We start from the raw sequence: 18,728 nt of genomic DNA, 5'->3' as shown, positions 1-18,728 counted from the left end.
TTTCCTGCCCAAACTTTCACAGTTTGTTCCCTGGGGCAAAAAGGTTCAAATGGATACCTTTTGAGCCTGCAGGCTCCGCTTTGTCCTTCTCTTCTCTCCTCAGCGGTGTGGAGCTCTAACAATGCATGTCTGCTCTGCTAGGCTCCGCCTCCTGCCCCTCGGACAGCTTTTTTTATTCGGCGGTCTGTGCCTTGCTAGAGGCTGTTATAGCCACTAGCAATAATCACTGTGTTCTCCCAGCGGGGGGAGAACACAATAACTCATGGGGGGATCGAACAATTTTCTTTTGTTGCAGGAAAGAAAATCACTCCGTCTATAACCGGCCTAATCTGCATAAGTAGAAAGTACAAAAGCCACTTGGTCAGCATGACAGTCCAAAGAGTATTCTTTTCAGAAGGAGACGTTAGCAGTGGCGTTTTTGTCACTGTGTGGCGAGTAGGGTGTGGATCCTCGGGCCTACTCTGAAAGTCTTGGGAGGGGGTGGACATAGGCCTTTTGGCTTGGTTCGCCCTCTCCTTGGAGGGGTCTCTCTTCGGGAGAGCCCCATTGTACTTGGGTTGGTCTGCTTCGGCAGTCCTTCCAGTTGTGGGGGTCCGCCTGGTTTCGGCCAGATGGACCCTTTGTCTGAGTACCTCAGTCCCTGTCTGTAGCCTAACGCCCTGGGGGATCAGGGTAAGGTCCTTCCTCGTGGAGGACTCTGTACACCCGTTGCACGTTTTTGTGTTTCACTCTTTATGTGTGGGCACTTTTTTTTGGCACCGGGTGGAAGTTTTTGCGGTGTGTTTTGCACGCCACTGGCTTTTCAAAAAAAAAAAAAAAAATTTATATTGCTTCACTAAATCTACTGTAATAAGACTAGTTAGGTTTGTTCTGTTTACCTATAATTGAAACAGTGATATATATCTATTTGTGTTAATTATTTTCTATACTTCTATATGATTGCATGTATGCTGAAAACATTTAAAAAAAACATGTATACTAATGATAGGTAGAATGAGAAAGAAAAAGCTGTGTAATATATTCTGTGGAATGCAATTCACGACTTTAAAGACTGTGCGCTGTGACACAGTTGAGATTATTCGTATTCAGTTTATTTATTTTTTGTCTAATGTACATTCCCCCTTAGGCTCGTCTAGTTTCTCACAGCATGGGGAGGGAAAAAAACAAACAAAAAGTAAAAAAGTGTGCCAGTATAGAAGTACACTAGCAATAATTTGTGTTGGGTTTGAATAAGTCTGTAAATCTGTATTGTAAAGTGTGTGGGGTAATGTGTTATCTTTTGTAGCAAGATGCATTCCTATGTACTTGTTCTACTGGCAGATCATCTCTATTGTGTCTGGTGTGTATAATGCCAGCACAAGCCAGAACAGAGTATATTAAATTAGTATAATTATAAATGTAGCAGAGAGCTTGATATAGATGTATTCATGCATTCAAAAGACACTCTGTAACATTGCTACAGTGAAACTGTTTCCCTTTAGTGGCAGCAAAGATTGTGTCATCACATCCTGTTAGCAGACTGGATACAGGAAGCAAAGCATACAGGGAATTGTAGTTCCAGGACTCAAGTTTCACATTGGGATTTCACTGTTTATGGACTACAAATTCCAGACTGCAGAGGAGAGAAGAACAGACTGTGCGGGGAGACTATAAGAGGGATGGATTGAGGTCTAGATCTCTCTCTTGGGATGCTGTTTGACTCTGCCAGCAGGAGGTCTCTGTGACAGTGAGCTGCTGTTAAGTTGCGGCCTACACAGCCAGGAGCCAGACAGCTATAAACAGAGGGATCTCTGTGGACAGCATTGCTTCTTCCTTGCAGCGGATCGGAGGGTGTTCCGAGCCATCCAGAAACGCCTGCACTTCAGATTCCAGTGGGCTGCAGCGTGGCGCGGCGGGCGCCATTCCCCAGAGCCAGTATACAGAGAGAGAGTTCCTGTTTGTCTTCTCATCATCTGCATCGTTGCCAACTTCATCTGAGTTCCAGAGTAGTGAGCGGGCATAGCCCATATCTTAGTAAAACACACTGCTTTCAGACATCATTCACAACAGTTCAACTGGTGGTACTTGTAGTCCCACAGAAGTTAGGTTTTGTGCTATAACGAACACTGAAAGCAGACATCTATGCCCTGTTCACATTATTGATTCTAGCAGTTATATTGGATAACATCATTAGGATCATAAATGAAGGAAGTTACCATACATCCAGGATAACAGTTCAGCTTAGTGGTACTTTTAGTGCCACTGGAAGTCAGTTCTTATACTATAACAAACGATGTATACAGACATCTCTGTTCTTGTTGCTTTGCTAGTATCAATAGTGCCACAAGATACAGATTCACTTAACCTCATTGACACTGTATACAGACATCTGTATTCCATATTGCTGGTATTTACAGTTCCTCTGGATACAATACCTTTCCAGCAAGCAGTCACAGTGCCACCTTGTGTTTAGCTTACACAGGAAGATCCAGCATTCACTTCTGGCAAAGTTCATATCAGCTCAACGGTTTTGCTCTACCATTCAGGATTACAGTTTTCTTAAAGTGCTAGCTGAAGACCACAAGATTCATCTTTACTACGGAGTTACTGTTAACCACCTTTTGCTCTTCCTTATCATTTCAGACTATTGTTGCCTAATAAAGGTGATCCTTCAGTTAGCTGGACTCTGTTTAGAAGGAGCCAATCAAGCAATGGTTATAATTGTTCTTACTAAATGTTTGTTATTTGCTTTGTTGTGGGCCTGTGGGTTGAGGTACAGGGAACAGAGGTTTGACACAGCTTAAAAAGGTCAGTCATCTCTGCCTCTCTACTACCTGTTCACATAGGTATCACTAGTGTGAGCTGAGGTAATGTGTGTTAACTGCACTGTTTCCCTGAATCATTAATAGTAATCTGTCACTTAAACTAAGATTTTCCCACTTAAACTAAGATTTTCATCTGACGTACATGTTTTATGCTGACTATATATATATAGATATATATATATCTATATATATTGATATATATAGATATATATATATAGATCTATATATAGATCTGTCTATATATATAGATATATGTTTGTGTTACTTTTGTCTCAGTAAACATACCTTCTGGTTTATCACAGTTGTGTTTCCACTCTACTGTTGTGTTTCGCACTAATATTGCTGAGTAGGTGTGCCAGAGGGTTTGGGACTGTTCTTGGGGTTGAGAGGCAGAGTACAGAACCAAATATACATTAAGCAGCTCCTCCGGGAGGTAGCGCTACACGTGGGGGCTCGTCTGGGATCTTCCGCTACTCTGCAAGCAACTCCCCTACAAGCATCAGGATAGACCTTGCCGCTGCTATCCAGTGGTGTGAGGAAGAAGGCGCCCACTCAGAGTCAAGCATGTTGATAAAACTCCCTGGGGAGGCCGGGGCTGAGGAACAAATCAGCCAAGCTCTGAAGACGCTGTCCCTAGACAGGAAGGTGTGGGCCATTGCTGTCAAAACAGACCATGGGACCTCCCGCACCTATGCACTGTTAGAATATACAAGGAGTCCCGGTTTGTATAATTCATCTGAAGGTTCCAGACGAGGGTCCTACCAGCTCCAATCAAGCTGAGTCAACTACAGAAGAAGTTCTCTCCCCGTCACCCCTGGCCGGAATATTTCACCGCCATGGGAGAATTTGTATCAAAATGCCAGAAGGGCAATCTGGTGTGCGGTGGGGCTGGATACCGGAAGCTGAGGATCTTCTCTGGAAAACATCCTGTGCCCACTGGAGAGGAAGAATATGAAGTCTGGATGGAACAGGCTATGCAGGCCCTAGTAGAGTGGGACCTGCCAGAGGCCCAAAAGAAGCAACGCATCAGTGAGAGTTTGCGAGGAGCCGCTGCTGAGGCTATCAGGAACTTGAAATTTAGTAACACAACTTTTACGGTTTATGGTTACCTGGCCATGTTACAGGAGGAGTTTGGGCAGACAGAGAAAGCAGCTGACCTGATCTATCAATTTGAACATGCCCTTCAAAACCAAGGTGAACGCCTGTCTGAATACATCAGACGGCTGAACAAGATGCTATACCAGATTGTGCTAAGAAAAGGGATAATGCCTTCTGCCATAGACCAGGCCAGAATACAGCAAATCCTAAAGGGGGCCCTATGCTCCATCCAGTCTGGCTTCAGCTGAAGACCTCTGCGGGTGTTATGTCCCTAAAATACCCCGATCTCATCAAAGTAGTGAGAGAAGAAGAGGCCATGTTCGATGACAAGTGAGTAGCTGATGATGACCTTGTTGGCAGCGAAAATCACCAAGACAACTGATGAGGGTGTCACAGAGACAAGAGTGCCTCCGACTCCATCTACTGCCTCTGGTCAGAGGCCGATGAATAATGAAGTCTGCTTTAACTGCGGAGGAGCTGGACATTATCGACAAGTATGCCCAAGCCCAGTGAAGCCTGAAGCACAGCGCCAAAACCCAGCGGGAAATTCCAGAGGGCCCTGGTGAAGGAGTCAACCAGGGCCCATCTACATTAGCTAGCTCCAGAAAAACCAACGACGCAAGGAGAACGCAGCAGAAGTCCAAACCCTTGCAGAGGGCTCCCGTTGTTGCCTTCGAGCGACCCAGTGTCCCACTCCCTTTGACCCATGCTACCCAGCGTCCTAGAGTCAATGCACACCAGGCTCCCACAGCTCAATGGAGACTCACTTCCACAAGAAAGGAGCCACCGAACAGACCAAGCCTGCCACTTCCCACAAATTCCCTGCCAAGCTAGTGGGACCTTCTCCGGTTGTCTCCATCCAAGTGGAGGGAATCTACACCAAGGCCCTCCTGGATACTGGCGCTCAAGTGACCCTCCTCTATAGAGACATCTATGAGAGGCACCTCAAACACCTGCCATTACAGAAGTTAGAAGAGCTAGAGATATGGGGCATTGGGACTCAGAACTTCTCCTATGATGGCTATCTACCAGTCAAGCTGACCTTCGATCCCTCTGTAGCTGGGAAAGCTGAGACCTTTGACACTTTGGCAGTGGTCTGTCCTTGCCCATCAGGGGCTAGTAAAAGTTCTCTTATCATTAGGACTAATACTGACCTTGTCAGAAGACTGTTGACACCTCTTGTCCAAGAACAGGACAGTTCAACTACAAGTGTGCACCCCATGTTGAGACAAGCCTATCAGCGCCTGGTGCAAGAACATAAGGCCCAAGCTGAAGGAATGGGAAAGACCGGAGTGAGAAGGTGTTAACAGCCTGGTGAAGTGGCTTGTTTGTCAAACTAAATTGGAAACAACCAGGCTCTTTCATTGTCCTTGAAGCGGACAGACAGAAAAAAGACATGGGAGTGGAGATGATTCCCGAAGTGATTTCAAATAGAGCATTGCAAAGAAGCAACGGGAAGATCTTGTTCAGTGTCTGCAACATAACGGCCTCGCCAGTGGAGATGCCGGCTCGGATTTTCCTGGGACAAGTGAATCCGGCTACCCCAGTCTCACCGTCTGATTTGGTGGGGGGAGAAAAGGATGAGATCCAAAGAATACTTCTCTCTCACCTGCGTGGAAGGAAAGGGCCAAGCTCCTGAGATGGCAGGCTGCATTCTCCAAGAGCGAGTACGATGTGGGATGTGCAAAAAACGCCCAACACCAGGTCCGTCTTCAAGAGGATAAGCCATTCAGAGAAAGAGTCTGATGGATTCCTTTAAGGAACTTGGAAGACAGCTGGCAGAGTTGAAAAGAGCATCATCCGAGATTCCCGAGTCCATACGCTTCCTCAATAGTGGTGGTACAGAAGAAGAATGGGTTGCTGTGGTTGTGTATCGACTATAGAACGCTAAACCGAAGGACCATTCCTGACCAATATACCACCCCAAGGACAGAAGGCGCCTTACAGAGCCTGTCAGGGGTGAAATAGTTTAGCGTGCTGGATTTGAAGAGCGGGTACTACCAAATCCCCATGTACCCTGAGGAACGGGAAAAGACTGCTTTCTTTAACCCGGTGAGGTCCTTTGAATTTGATCACATGGCCTGTCTGGTGCCCCGGCCACCTTCCAAAGGCTGATGGAGAAGACTGTGGGTAACATGAACCTGATTGAGGTGTTGGTGTACTTAAATGAACCATCGTGTTTGGCAGGACTCTGGAGGAGCATGGAGAGCGTCTGGAAAAGGGCCTGAAGAGACTCCATGACGAAGGCTTGAAGCTCTCTCTGGAGAACTGACAGTTTTATCAACCCTTGGTCAACTACCTTGGCCACATCGTGTCTGCTGATGGAGTGGTCACAGACCCCTGACTCCTGACCGAGACCTATTAATGTGACTAAGCTTAGGTAATTTCTGGGATTCTGCTCATATTACCGGAGATTCGTTGAGGGATTTGCTAAAATAGCTCGACCACTCAATGAGCTACTGAAAAGCGAAGTGGAAGATGATGATCCCAATTCAGTTAAGCCTGTCAGACCAGCTGTCAGACCAGCTGGCTAACCCATACAAACTACATGTGGATGGCAGCCAAGAAGGGTTAGGTGGGGTGCTGTTTTAAGAGCATGATGGGCACCTACGGCCTGTTGTCTATGTGAGTCGGAGTCTAGCACCCACCGAGAACTACCCCACACACAAACTCGAATTTCTGGCCTTGAAGTGAGCAGTGGTGGATAAGTTGACGGATTAACTGTATGGCGCAGAATTTGTGATTAAAACTGACAATAATCCCCTTACATACCTCCTCACTACCGCCAAGTTGGACGCCATGGGTCACAGATGGTTTGCTGCTCTATCAGGGTTTACTTTCAGCCTGAAGTACCGACCGGGTCACTTTTGTCTCAGTAACCATACCTTCTGGTTTATCACAGTTGTGTTTCCTCTCTACTGCTGTGTTTCGCACTAATATTGCCGAGTAAGCGTGTCAGAGGGGTTGGGCTGTTCTTGGGGTTGAGAGGCAGAGTACAGAACCAAATATACATTAAGCGGCTCCTCCAGGGGTAGCGCTACATAAAGAAGAATATTGTATTTGTGTTCACTAACAGCATCTAGAGAGGCAATGCAGGGTTTTGCCAGTTCATGTTCACAGTTCTTAGTAGTGAACATTCTGGTACTGTATTGTGCTGATCTTGTTAAAGCCATAATAAACCCAAAATCAAACAATGTAATATATTGCAGCTTACCAATAATTAGATGTGGTGGCTGCATTACCTTTCTTTATTTAGGCTTTTTTCCCCTGGAGATCTGGCCAGTAACCCACGTCTTGTCTGGATGAATGAGCACATTGGCACTTCTGGACAGCAGCATTGTTAGTCTGGGGGGAGGGGAGTGGTAGATGCACTGGCAGATTTAAATACGCTAACAAATTGAAGCCAAACTCAGTCACAGCAATTTTTTTTCCTTTTGGGATGATGATTTTACATAAATGAATAAAAGTTGATTATTGCAAGCATCTCTACCAGAGTTAAATGATTTGTCTCTTCCCTGTGACTGTAAGAAAGCTCGTTCTTTTGAAAAGCCTAAAAAAGAAACAAATGCAGCCATCACATCTAAGAACTGGTAAGCTCCAGTGTAATGTTTGCTTTTCGATTTAATACGTCTTTAAGCTTTAAATTATTTCTAAATAAAGGCTTTCAGACTAGTGGTATATATAGAATGTTTTTATGAATGTTTACAATTGTAGATTGCTTTCCTGTGGTGCACTTAGGGAATAATTCAGGCTATAATGGCCGAATGCAGGAGCAAGCACAATGCTTGTATTCATAACTATAGTACTGTATACTCTTGCAAGGGGAGGTGTCGTATAAAATATACACAGCAGTTCAGGTTAAAGTCACAGAGGATGTAGCCCGACCCTGTATTTGGATGCCGAGTTATAACATCTCCCAGGCCACACCAAGGCATCCACTGGAAATTTACAATGTAAACCACATTTAGCCTTATTAAATACCATATAGAAAATATGCATATACTGTAAATATACATATAAAACATTCCGGCTAGACATGCACTTTAAAAACAGAAACTATGGGGTTGATTTACTAAAGGCAAATAGACTGTGCACTTTGCAAAGTGCAGTTGCACTCTGCAGTGCAGTTGCTTCAGAGCTTAGCAAATAAGGTAAAGCTTCACTTTGCAAAAAATACCTAATCGCATGCAAGGAAAATTTAAAAACTGCATTTTTGATTGCACGTGATTGGATGATGGAAGTCAGCAGAGCTTCTGCTCATTTACTGAGCTCTGGGGCAACTGCACTTGCAGGGATCCCATTACTCTTTGTCCTGTAAACACCACAGGAAGTGAGAGAAAAACTCTGAACCCCCTCAAACAGTTGTCCATGAACAAATGTTCCCATGGAATGTTTTCTCTATATTCCTGCTTTGATGGCAACCCAAAATGTAGGATCTGGCCTCACTTTCGGTCCTGGTGGCAATGATCACCAAGACAACAAGATAGAGGAAACCTCCCTAAAGGTACTTTAAACTGGAGCAGTGCCGGTGTTAGGGGTAAAGCACTGCTAGTTTTAGCCGCGCTTTACCGCTGTTATAGCGTTGCTTTTTGGCCGATAGCGGGGCGCTTTTAACCCCCGCTAGCAGCTGAAGAAAGGGTTAAAAGCACCCGTGTTCATTTCAATGGGCAGGGCGTTTTGGGAGCGGTGTATATACCGCTTCCGCACCTCCCCAAAGATGCTGCTTGCAGTACTTTTTTTCCCATCCTGCAAGCGCACCGCCCCAGTGTGAAAGCACTTGGGCTTTCACATTGGGGATGCAAGAGAAGCGCTTTTCAGGTGCTATTTTTAGCGCTAAAATGCTTGAAAAGCACCCCGGAGTAAAAAGGGGTCCAACAGGACCAAAAAAAAAGACTTAAAACCTGACAGTGGTTCCAATCCTTTCCTACATAGAGATATACTTTAAGTGCCACATCTCCCCTGTGATATTCTCATGTGAAAACCTCACAACTACCTAAGTCCTGAATTGGGTTACTCAGAGGGGTTGATTTACTAAAGGCAAATAGACTGTGCACTTTGCAGTTGCTCCAGAGCTTTGTAAATTAGGTTAAGCTTCATTTTGCACGAAGTACAAAAGCAAGGGAAAAAAATGCATTTATGCTTGCACATGATTGGATGATGGAAGTCAGCAGAGCTTTTGCTCATTTACTAAGCTCTGGTGCAACTGCGCTTTGCAAAATGCATAGTGCATTTGCCTTTACTAAATGTTCTAAATGTTATGTTCAACCCCAGAGTCTGAACAACTGTTGTTTTCACTTCTGCTTTTCTGTCTTTATGGCTTTGTGTGAGACACATGTGCTGATCAACTTCTCATGCAGAAGCAATCCTTAAGGCCGTACACACAACCAAAAAAATCATACAAAAAAACAACGCTTTTGAAACGATCATACGATAATCTGATCGTTAGTACACAACTTTCGAGAGCCGATCACGACAGTTCATCTGATATTATCCAATGGGATAAACACAAATATTTTTCTCGTATGATACCAGATCACACAATTTTTGTTTAATCGCCACAGTATTCATCCGAAAATGTAATACAAATACAATACAATTACATCACTTCCGACTCTATATTCTGTCGTACGAGAATTTTCGTTTACTTTAGTAATCTCTTCAATTTTGATATGAGACTAGCATGCAAAAAGAAAACCAAACAATCATTTGTCCGATAATCTCATTGTGCGTACCAGGCATTAGTTATTTATTTGCTGAAGGTGCACTTTAGATAGCAGTCAATCAGAATTCATTCTTCTGTCATCACACAGCACAAGATTAATCCTGCAGTTTAATGCACTTACAGATTAGCATTTAGAAATAAAAAAGTGCCACTTTTCTGATTTTAAAAAAAATCTAAAAGTGCATTCTATTGCTCTTGGCCATATCCAAATCTCCAGATTCCTTTTTTTTTCCTGCTGTGATCAGATTTCCTCTTTGAGGGTGGCTATGGTCATTCTCCATGATCCCGCTGTATGTAGGAATGTAGCCATCCACTCTTGCTCACCCTTGGGATGGACTATGAACTATGTGATCTGTAGTGGGCATAGAACAGTGTATATGACAGCAACTAATATGCACTGCTAGTTCCAAAAAATAGAAGTGAGAGGGAAAAAATGTGTAAAAGTTTGCTCATACAGGGAAAAACATGACTGTATACACCAGTGGTCTTAAAATTGTGGCATATAGAAAAACAGGGCGGGCGCACCGACCTTTTGCATTACCAAAGATAAAATGTATTTAAATAATAAAAACAAAAGTCATACTCACAAACAAACATTAAAAAAAAAATGCTTAACATTGCTCCAAGTAATCGGAAACCGTGTCTTCTAGACACCTGTAACCTGAAGCGGGTATAAAGAGGAACCAGATGGCGTCGCAAACGGCTTAAGCGTTACGAGGGAGTACCCTCTTCATCAGAGCCTCAGCCATAGCAGCTATGGCTGAGGCTCTGATGAAGAGGGTACTCCCTCGTAATGCGTAAGCCGTTTGCGATGCCATCTGGGTCCTCCTAATACCCGGTCCAGGTTGCAGGTGACTAGAATACACGGTTCCAAATTTTTGGAGCAATGTTAAGCCTTTTTTAACGTTTGTTTGTGAGTATGACTTTTGTTTTTATTAATTAAATACATTTTATCTTTGATAATGCACATGGTCGGTGCGCCCGCCCTGTTTTTCTATATGTTTCAGCTCTAAGGACATCCATTGTTCTGAGGAGGGCAGCAAGACCTTTGACTTTCGATATTTTATCCAAAGGGTTGGCTATACCACTTACACATGGACTAAGCTCCTGAGCGCAGGAGATTGTTTTGTCTTCAAACTGTGGCCCATTGTTTGCCTTTATGCGGACCTTGAGACACTATTCCTCTCACTGATACGAGACACTATTCTGCCAATTGACATCAACAATGGGGCTCTGTTTCTCCCACTGACACCAACAATGGGGCACTATTCTTCCCCCTAATAACAAATTTGGCGATGTTTACTCACCACTGATGCCTGGAAAATGTCCATGCCCGCTAGACCCAGTCTGGCCCCCAAGTCTGAAGGACAATAAACTTGCCCTTTGTTTAAAAAGTTTGGAGACCACTGGTATACACTTTTCACACTTTAAAAAAAAAACGTATTGATTTTGCCATGTATGCATCATTAGTGCAGGGTTAACAGTGGATTTATATTTGAAATACCTGTTGATTTTGCTCCACACTGGTACTTTTGTGATAAAGTGACTCATGTAATTGCCAGAGTTATGCAGATCCATGTTGGAAATACTGGCAGAGGCATAAGACCAAAGCAAATGTACCTAGGCTGTATATTAGTCTCCATAGGAGACTAGCGAGTAATATTTTCCTTTCAGTTGTTTTACAGTTTGTCTCTGAGAAGATGTTTGAAATGTGAGGCTTTTCAGTAAAACAGAAACAGATGTGTCTTTATTGGCAATCAGCTATAATGATTTTTGTTTTAATCCTTATGTAGCAACATAGGGAATAAGTGTAACATAAATACAGCAGTATTTTTGCAGCATGTTTGAACCTCATTATTTAACTCCAGATGTTGTGAGTTACTTTATAGAGTTTCCCTGTAGGGCTTTTATTGTGCTTTTATTATTGTGTCTAGAGTGTGTTGCGCTTATCATTAATAAGGTGTTCCTATATAAAAATAAAATATTAAATATGTTTCCTTACTTCTAGGTACTCCCAACCACTTCATGAAGAGATTGCACTTCACAGGCACCTGAAACACAAAAACATTGTCCAATATTTGGGCTCGTTCAGTGAAAATCGCTTTATTAAGATATTTATGGAACAGGTGCCAGGAGGTAAGTGTTTTACTTAAAGTGAACTTTTACCTTGTAAAACAATCCATTCAGTTAAAAATGGAAAAATAGAACATTTGTATGTGTGTGTGTGTATTTATCAGTTGTGCTCATAAGTTTACATGCCCTGGCAGAATTTATGATTTCTTGGCCATTTTTCAGAGAATATGAATGATAACACAAAAATATTTCTTTCACTCATCGTGTTTGGCTGAAGCCATTTATTATTAATCAACTGTGTTTACTCTTTTTAAATCATAATGACAACAGAAACTGGCCAAATGACCCTGATCAAAAGCAGTGGCTGTGCGTCCATAAGGGCACACGGGCACCGCCCCCTCTCTCCAGCCACCCCCTCTATGACCAATGGATAGATTCATGCATTCATGAATCTATCCACGGCCACCGCTGCCACTTCCTATTCAGGCACCCCTGCCCTTTTCAGGCGCCTGAATTACAGCGGCGGGGGGTGTTTTTGAAGCACCTGATTAGAGCCATAGGCTCTAATAGGCGTCAAAAAAGGTGACCTGTGAGCGCCATGCTTGGTGCTCACAGTTCACCCAGGTGTGTTAGAACAGCGAATGAATGTTCACTGTCCTAAAACTGAACCGCCTCTCTGCCAATCAGGTGCTTGGGTCTGCTACCCATCACCTGATTGGCTGAAATGACAGGCACTGTGATTGGACGCCTGATGGGAGAGGACGGAATGAGACTAATGGAGGACACCTCTCGGAGGACACCGCTCACTGCCGTCACCCGCTGTCCCATCGAGACAGAGTAAGTGCCGGGCAGACAGCGAGTGAGTGGGGGGGCTCACAGTGGTGGCATTGGATGGCACAGTGGCAGCATTGGATGGGCACAGTGGCAGCATTCGATGGGCAGAGTTTGATGGGCAGAGTGGCAGCATTTGATGGGCACAGTAACTGCGTTTGATGGGCAGAGTGGTAGCATTCGATGGACAGAGTGGCAGCGTTCGATGGACACAGTGGCAGCATTTGATGGGCGCAGTGCAGCGTTTGATGGCACAATGGCTGCATTTGATGGGCACAGTGGCAGCGTTTGATGGGCACAGTGGTAGCGTTTGATGGGCACAGTGGCTGCGTTTGATGGGCACAGTGGCAGCTTTAGATGGGCAGAGTGGCAGCATTCGATGGGCACAGTGGCAGCATTTGATGGCACAGTGGCAGCATTTGATGGCACAGTGGCTGCGTTTGATGGGCACAGTGGCAGCGTTTGATGGGCACAGTGGCTGCATTTGATGGGCACAGTGGCTGCATTTTATGGGCACAGTGGCAGCTTTTGATGGGCACAGTGGCAGCATTTGGCACAGTGGCAGCGTTTGATGGGCACAGTGGCAGCAATTGATGGGCAGAGTGGCAGCATTCGATGGGCACAGTGGCTGCATTTGGCACAGTGGCTGCGTTTGATGGGCGCAGTGGCAGCGTTTGATGGCACAGTGGCAGCGTTTGATGGGCAAAGTGGCAGCGTTTGATAGGCAAAGTGGCTGCGTTTGATGGGCACAGTGGCAGCATTTGGCACAGTGGCAGCAATTGATGGGCAGAGTGGCAGCATTCGCTGGGCACAGTGGCTGCATTTGGCACAATGGCAGCATTCGATGGGCACAGTGGCAGCATTTGATGGCACAGTGGCAGTATTTGATGGGCACAGTGACAGCGTTTGATGGGCACAGTGGCAGCATTCGTTGGGCAGAGTGGTAGCATTCGATGGGCAGAGTGGCTGCGTTTGATGGGCACAGTGGCTGTGTTTGATGGGCACAGTGGCAGCGTTTGATGGGCACAGTGGCTGCATTTGATGGGCACAGTGGCTGCGTTTGATGGGCACAGTGGCAGCATTTGATGGTACAGTGGCAGCGTTTGATGGGCACAGTGGCAGCAATTGATGGGCAGAGTGGCAGTATTCGATGGGCACAGTGGCTGCGTTTGAAGGCACAGTGGCTGCGTTTGATGGGCACAGTGAGAGCATTTGATGGCACAGTGGCAGCGTTTGATGGGCAAAGTGGCAGCGTTTGATAGGCACAGTGGCTGCGTTTGATGGGCAGAGTGGCAGCATTCGATGGGCACAGTGGCAGCATTTGATGGCACAGTGTCTGCATTTGATGGGCAAAGTGGCAGTGTTTGATGGGCACAGTGGCAGCGTGGCAGCATTCGATGGGCAGAGTGGTAGCATTTGATGGGCAGAGTGGCAGTGTTTGATGGGCAGAGTGGCAGTGTTTGATGGGCAGAGTGGCAGCGTTTGATGGGCAGAGTGGCAGCGTTTGGTGGGCACAGTGGCTGCGTTTTATGGGCACAGTGGCAGCGTTTGATGGGCACAGTGGCAGCGTTTGATGGGCACAGTGCCTGCATTTGATGGGCATAGTGGCTGGGTTTGATGGGCACAGTGGCAGCTTTTGATGGGCACAGTGGCAGCATTTAATGGCACAGTGGCAGCGTTTGATGGGCACAGTGGCAGCAATCGATGGGCAGAGTGGCAGCATTCGATGGGCACAGTGGCTGCGTTTGATGGCACAGTGACAGCGTTTGATGGGCAAAGTGGCAGCGTTTGATAGGCACAGTGGCTGCGTTTGATGGACAGAGTGGCAGCATTCGATGGGCACAGTGGCAGCATTTGATGGCACAGTGTCTGCATTTGATGGGCAAAGTGGCAGTGTTTGATGGGCACAGTGGCAGCGTGGCAGCATTTGATGGGCAGAGTGGCAGTGTTTGATGGGCAGAGTGGCAGCGTTTGATGGGCAGAGTGGCAGCGTTTGATGGGCACAGTGGCAGCGTGGCAGCATTCGATGGGCAGAGTGGTAGCATTTGATGGGCAAAGTGGCAGTGTTTGATGGGCACAGTGGCAGCGTGGCAGCATTCGATGGGCAGAGTGGTAGCATTTGATGGGCAGAGTGGCAGTGTTTGATGGGCAGAGTGGCAGTGTTTGATGGGCAGAGTGGCAGCGTTTGATGGGCAGAGTGGCAGCGTTTGGTGGGCACAGTGGCTGCGTTTTATGGGCACAGTGGCAGCGTTTGATGGGCACAGTGGCAGCGTTTGATGGGCACAGTGCCTGCATTTGATGGGCATAGTGGCTGGGTTTGATGGGCACAGTGGCAGCTTTTGATGGGCACAGTGGCAGCATTTAATGGCACAGTGGCAGCGTTTGATGGGCACAGTGGCAGCAATCGATGGGCAGAGTGGCAGCATTCGATGGGCACAGTGGCTGCGTTTGATGGCACAGTGACAGCGTTTGATGGGCAAAGTGGCAGCGTTTGATAGGCACAGTGGCTGCGTTTGATGGACAGAGTGGCAGCATTCGATGGGCACAGTGGCAGCATTTGATGGCACAGTGTCTGCATTTGATGGGCAAAGTGGCAGTGTTTGATGGGCACAGTGGCAGCGTGGCAGCATTTGATGGGCAGAGTGGCAGTGTTTGATGGGCAGAGTGGCAGCGTTTGATGGGCAGAGTGGCAGCGTTTGATGGGCACAGTGGCAGCGTGGCAGCATTCGATGGGCAGAGTGGTAGCATTTGATGGGCAGAGTGGCAGCGTTTGATGGGCAGAGTGGCAGCGTTTGATGGGCAGAGTGGCAGCGTTTGATGGGCAGAGTGGCAGTGTTTGATGGGCACAGTGGCAGCATTTGTTGGGCACAGTGCCTGCATTTGATGGGCACAGTGGCTGCATTTGATGGGCACAGTGGCAGCTTTTGATGGGCACTGTGGCAGCATTTGATGGCACAGTGGCAGCGTTTGATGGGCACAGTGGCAGCTTTTGATGGGCACAGTGGCAGCATTTGATGGCACAGTGGCAGCGTTTGATGGGCACAGTGGCAGCAATCGATGGGCAGAGTGGCAGCATTCGATGGGTACAGTGGCTGCGTTTGATGGGCGCAGTGGCAGCATTTGATGGGCAGAGTGGCAGCGTTTGGTGGGCACAGCGGCTGCGTTTGATGGGCACAGTGGCTGCGTTTGATGGGAACAGTGGCAGCGTTTGATGGGCACAGTGGCAGTGTTTGATGGGCACAGTGGCAGCGTAGCAGCATTCGATGGGCAGAGTGGTAGCATTTGATGGGCAGAGTGGCAGTGTTTGATGGGCACAGTGGCAGCATTTGATGGGCAGAGTGGCAGCGTTTGGTGGGCACAGTGGCTGCGTTTGATGGGCACAGTGGCAGCGTTTGATGGGCACAGTGGCAGCGTTTGATGGGCACAGTGGCAGCATTTGATGGGCATAGTGGCTGCAGTTGATGGGCACAGTGGCAGCTTTTGATGGGCACAGTGGCAGCATTTGATGGCACATTGGCAGCGTTTGATGGGCACAGTGGCAGCAATCGATGGGCAGAGTGGCAGCATTCGATAGGCACAGTGGCTGCGTTTGATGGCACAGTGGCTGAGTTTGATGGGCACAGTGGCTGCGTTTGATGGCACAGTGGAAGCGTTTGATGGGCAAAGTGGCAGCGTTTGATAGGCACAGTGGCTGCGTTTGATGGGCAGAGTGGCAGCATTCGATAGGCACAGTGGCAGCATTTGATGGCACAGTGTCTGCATTTGATGGGCAAAGTGGCAGTGTTTGATGGGCACAGTGACAGCGTTTGATGGGCACAGTGGCAGCGTTTGATGGGCACAATGCCAGCATTTGATAGGCACAGTGGCTGCGTTTGATGGGCAGAGTGTCAGCATTCGATGGGCACAGTGGCAGCATTTGATGGCACAGTGTCTGCGTTTGATGGGCACAGTTGGCAGCGTTTGATGGGTACAGTGGCAGCATTTGATGGGCACAGTGGCTGCGTTTGATGGCACAGTAAGGCTGCAATTGATTTTTTTTTCAGTATTTTTCAGTTTGTTTGCACCCCCCAAACATTTTGAGCACCAACCGCCACTGATCAAAAGTTTACATACTCCAGTTCTTCATACTGTGTATTGCCCCCTTTAACATCAATGACAGCTTGAAGTCTTTTGTGGTATTTTTGGATGAGGCTCTTTATCTTCTCAGATGGTAAAGCAGCCCATTCTTTTTGGCAAAAAGCCTCCAGTTCCTGTAAATTCTTGGGCTGTCTTGCATGAACTGTACATTTGAGATCTCCCCAGAGTGGCTCAATGATATAGAGGTCAGGAGACTGAGATGGCCACTTCAAAACCTTCACCTTATTCTGCTGTAGCCAATGACAGGTCGACTTGGCCTTGTGTTTTGGATCATTGTCATGTTGGAATGTCCAAGTACGTCCCATGTGCAGCGTCCTGGCTGATGAATGCAAATGTTCCTCCAGTATTTTTTGATAACATACTGCATTCATCTTGCCATCAATTTTGACCACATTTCCTGTGCCTTTGTACCTCACACATCCCCAAAACATCAGCAATCCACCTCCGTGTTTCACAGTAGGAATGGTGTACCTTTCATCATAGGCCTTGTTGACTCCTCTCCAAATGTAGTGTTTATGGTGGTGGCAAAAAAGCTTGATTTTGGTTTCAGCACTCCAAAAGACTTTGTGCCAGAAGGTTTGAGACTTGTCTCTGTGCTGTTTGGCATATTGTAAGTGGGATACTTTGTGGCACTTGCATAGTAATGGCTTTCTTCTGGCGACTCGATCATGCAGCCCATCTTTCTTCAAGTGCCTCCTTATTGTGCATCTTGAAACAGCCACACCACATGTTTTCAGAGAGTCCTGTATTTCACCTGAAGTTATTTGTGGGTTTTTCTTTGCATCCCGAACAATTTTCCTGGCAGTTGTGGCTAAAATTTTAGTTGGTCTACCTGACCGTGGTTTGGTTTCCACAGAACCCCTCATTTTCCACTTCTTGATTAGAGTTTGAACACTGCTGATTGGCATTCTCAATACCTTGGATATATTTTTTTATCCCTTTCCTGTTTTATACAGTTCAACTACCTTTTCCCACAGATCCTTTGACAATTCTTTTGCTTTCCCCATGACTCAGAATCCAGAAACGTCAGTGCAGCACTGGATGAAAGATGCAAGGGTCCAGAAACTCACTGACCTTTTATACACATACACTAATTACAAGCAAACAGATCACAGGTGACACATTAATTGTTGTAAATTCAGTACATATGATATTGAGTACAATATACTTGTCGTGTGAGGATATTCAGGGTGTATACATTTAACACGTAAAAACTACACATCCAGACGCACTTCCAAGAAATCACTCTATATCAATTTAGTTGCGTTAGACACAGGTAGCAGATTCTTGAAGCCAACGATCCCATATCTTATTGTACTTGGCAGGGCAACCTCTGTTAATATATATGCATTTCTTATATGGCAAGGTATTATTCACCTCCACCTTCCATTCCACTATTTTAGGAGGCGCTTGTCTCATCCATTTTTTGGCTATAACCCTTCTTGCTGCAAAGAGTGTTTCATGTAGAAATGTTTTTGTGTATTTGTCAATTGTGTCTGGAATTATACCGAGAAGACATTGTTTTGGGTCTAGAGCTAGGGGTGAGCCCATTGTGTCGTGCAGAAATGTCACAATTTGTTCCTACAAGCCTTGAATCTTAGGACATGTCCAGATCAAGTGGAAAAAAGTCTCCTTCCCACACATCTGGCATGTGGTAGGTTGCGTACGTTTATATCTTGCCACTCTAAGGGGTGTAAGATATGCCCTGTGAAGAATGTAAAGCTGCGACAGACGGTCTGATAATTTGGGGGACATAGCTTTGCAAGACTCCAGTGCCTCCCCCCACTCCTCATCCTCTATTGGTCCCACCTCTCTTTCCCATCTTGGATTGAGATTATATGCTATTTTAGTAGATACAGGGGTTGAAAGCATGTTATAGAAAGCTGAAATCAATTTATGAGGGTCTGTGCTCTTACGTAATTACTGCCATAAGAACATTAGGTGTGGGGTTTGGGAGGGAGTCAGGAAATTGTGATTGTGTCGCATGATGGATTTGTAGAAATCTGAAGAACATCTGGTTCTGAATTGTAAATTCTTCTTTAAGTAAATGAAAGGTTTTGAGA

The 18,728-nt window shown here is 46.1% G+C and overlaps 1 protein-coding gene across 1 annotated transcript in view; it reads left to right on the top strand.

The window, feature by feature from the left end:
* The window catches only part of MAP3K5 (mitogen-activated protein kinase kinase kinase 5), a 269,034-nt gene that overhangs the window by 187,308 nt on the left and 62,998 nt on the right, over positions 1-18,728 (top strand). The window contains exon 16 of the mRNA XM_073627344.1: positions 11,633-11,760. Within this exon, the coding sequence (XP_073483445.1) occupies positions 11,633-11,760 (128 nt within the window). The remainder of the gene's footprint in view (positions 1-11,632; positions 11,761-18,728) is intronic.

This window comes from Aquarana catesbeiana, linkage group LG04, assembly GCF_042186555.1.
Source record: "Aquarana catesbeiana isolate 2022-GZ linkage group LG04, ASM4218655v1, whole genome shotgun sequence".
Taxonomy (NCBI): Eukaryota; Metazoa; Chordata; class Amphibia; order Anura; family Ranidae; genus Aquarana; species Aquarana catesbeiana.
This window is presented reverse-complemented; position numbering and strand designations above follow the sequence as displayed.